The 1,258-nt window shown below is 41.9% G+C and overlaps 1 protein-coding gene across 1 annotated transcript; it reads left to right on the top strand.

Annotated features, from left to right (window-relative positions):
• Nucleotides 1–93: 93 nt before the first annotated feature.
• On the top strand, nucleotides 94–1,228 carry CSUI_003309 (retrotransposable element tf2 155 kda protein type 1; the record flags this gene model as incomplete). Its single annotated transcript, XM_068063507.1, is given in 2 exon segments — nucleotides 94–661; nucleotides 678–1,228. Coding segments are annotated over 2 exon segments (996 nt in total), but the record flags the coding sequence as incomplete, so codon positions are not given.
• Between the last annotated feature and the right edge of the window lie 30 nt (nucleotides 1,229–1,258).

Raw genomic sequence — 1,258 nt, 5'->3', positions numbered from 1 at the left:
CGTTTAATGCAGAACGTGTTCATAAACGAGCTAGATGAATTTGTCGTAGTATATTTGGATGATGTTTTGGTTTATTCTCGTTCACAAGTAGAACATTTATCTCATTTACGGAAGGTCCTGCAACGGATAAGGGATCAACAGTTATATGTGGGGTTAAACAAATGCGAATTTGTGACTTTGAAAGTGAAATATCTTGGTTATATCATCGAACATGGAATGATATCTCCAGATCCCAGGAAGATTGAAGCTGTGAAGGAGTATCCGGAGAAGCTGGATAACATCAGACAAGTTAGGGGGTTTCTTGGGCTAGTAGGGTATTATCGTCAATTGATCAAGAACTTCAACGAGAAGGCGAAACCACTTCACGACTTATTAAGCGAGAAGAGCCCGCTGATATGGAGACCTCGTCATTCACAAGCGGTGAAAGAACTTAAAGACGCCTTAATCAACGTGAGTATGACCTACATCTTTGACCCAGATCTTCCTCTAGTAATTAAAACTGATGCATCTAAATATGCAGTGGGGGCGGTTCTTGAGCAGGGAGGTCACCCCGTAGCCTTTGAGTCTCGAAAGAAGTCAGAAAGGGAAATTTATTATCCAGCTTATGAAAGTGAATTGCTCGCTATTGTGTATGCTTTAACTAAGTGGAAGCATTTTATTGGTACTAGGCCNNACAGATCATGCTACTCTTAGTCGTATGTTAACCCAGAAGAAGGTAACAACCAGATTAGGATACTGGTTGGATAAATTAGCCGATTTCAACTTTCAAGTGGTTTATAAGCCCGGAAAACAAAATTTGGTAGCTGATGCTTTGAGTCGACGACCGGATTATATGGAGAAGGTGGCCTTAGTGTTTGAAACAAAGGACTCGAGAGATCCAAGGCGAAACGAAGTCAAGAATTCCAGACGATTGGATTGGAGGAAGGCCTACTACGAGTGTGAGGATTTCAAAGAGTTAGTGAAAGCTTGTGAAGCTCTAGGAGTAGATGAGAATACTGGAGCCAATGTTCCATTAATCAAAGAAGGAAAGGAGTATCAATGGGAAAACGATCTTCTGTGGGCCAAGGTCAAGAAAGGTTGGAAATTATGCGTACCTACCAAAGAAAAGAGATTAGAAGTACTACAAGGATTCCACGATCATCCTTTGGCAGGGCACCCAGGGCAAGAAAAGACCACCTTGGACATTGAAAGAATTTTTTGGTGGCCTGACATGAGAGGTGACATAGAAAGGTATGTTCGTTCGTGTCCTGCTTGTGCT

This window comes from Cystoisospora suis (assembly GCF_002600585.1).
Source record: "Cystoisospora suis strain Wien I chromosome Unknown contig_1440, whole genome shotgun sequence".
In the NCBI taxonomy this organism is placed as follows: domain Eukaryota; phylum Apicomplexa; class Conoidasida; order Eucoccidiorida; family Sarcocystidae; genus Cystoisospora; species Cystoisospora suis.
This window is presented reverse-complemented; position numbering and strand designations above follow the sequence as displayed.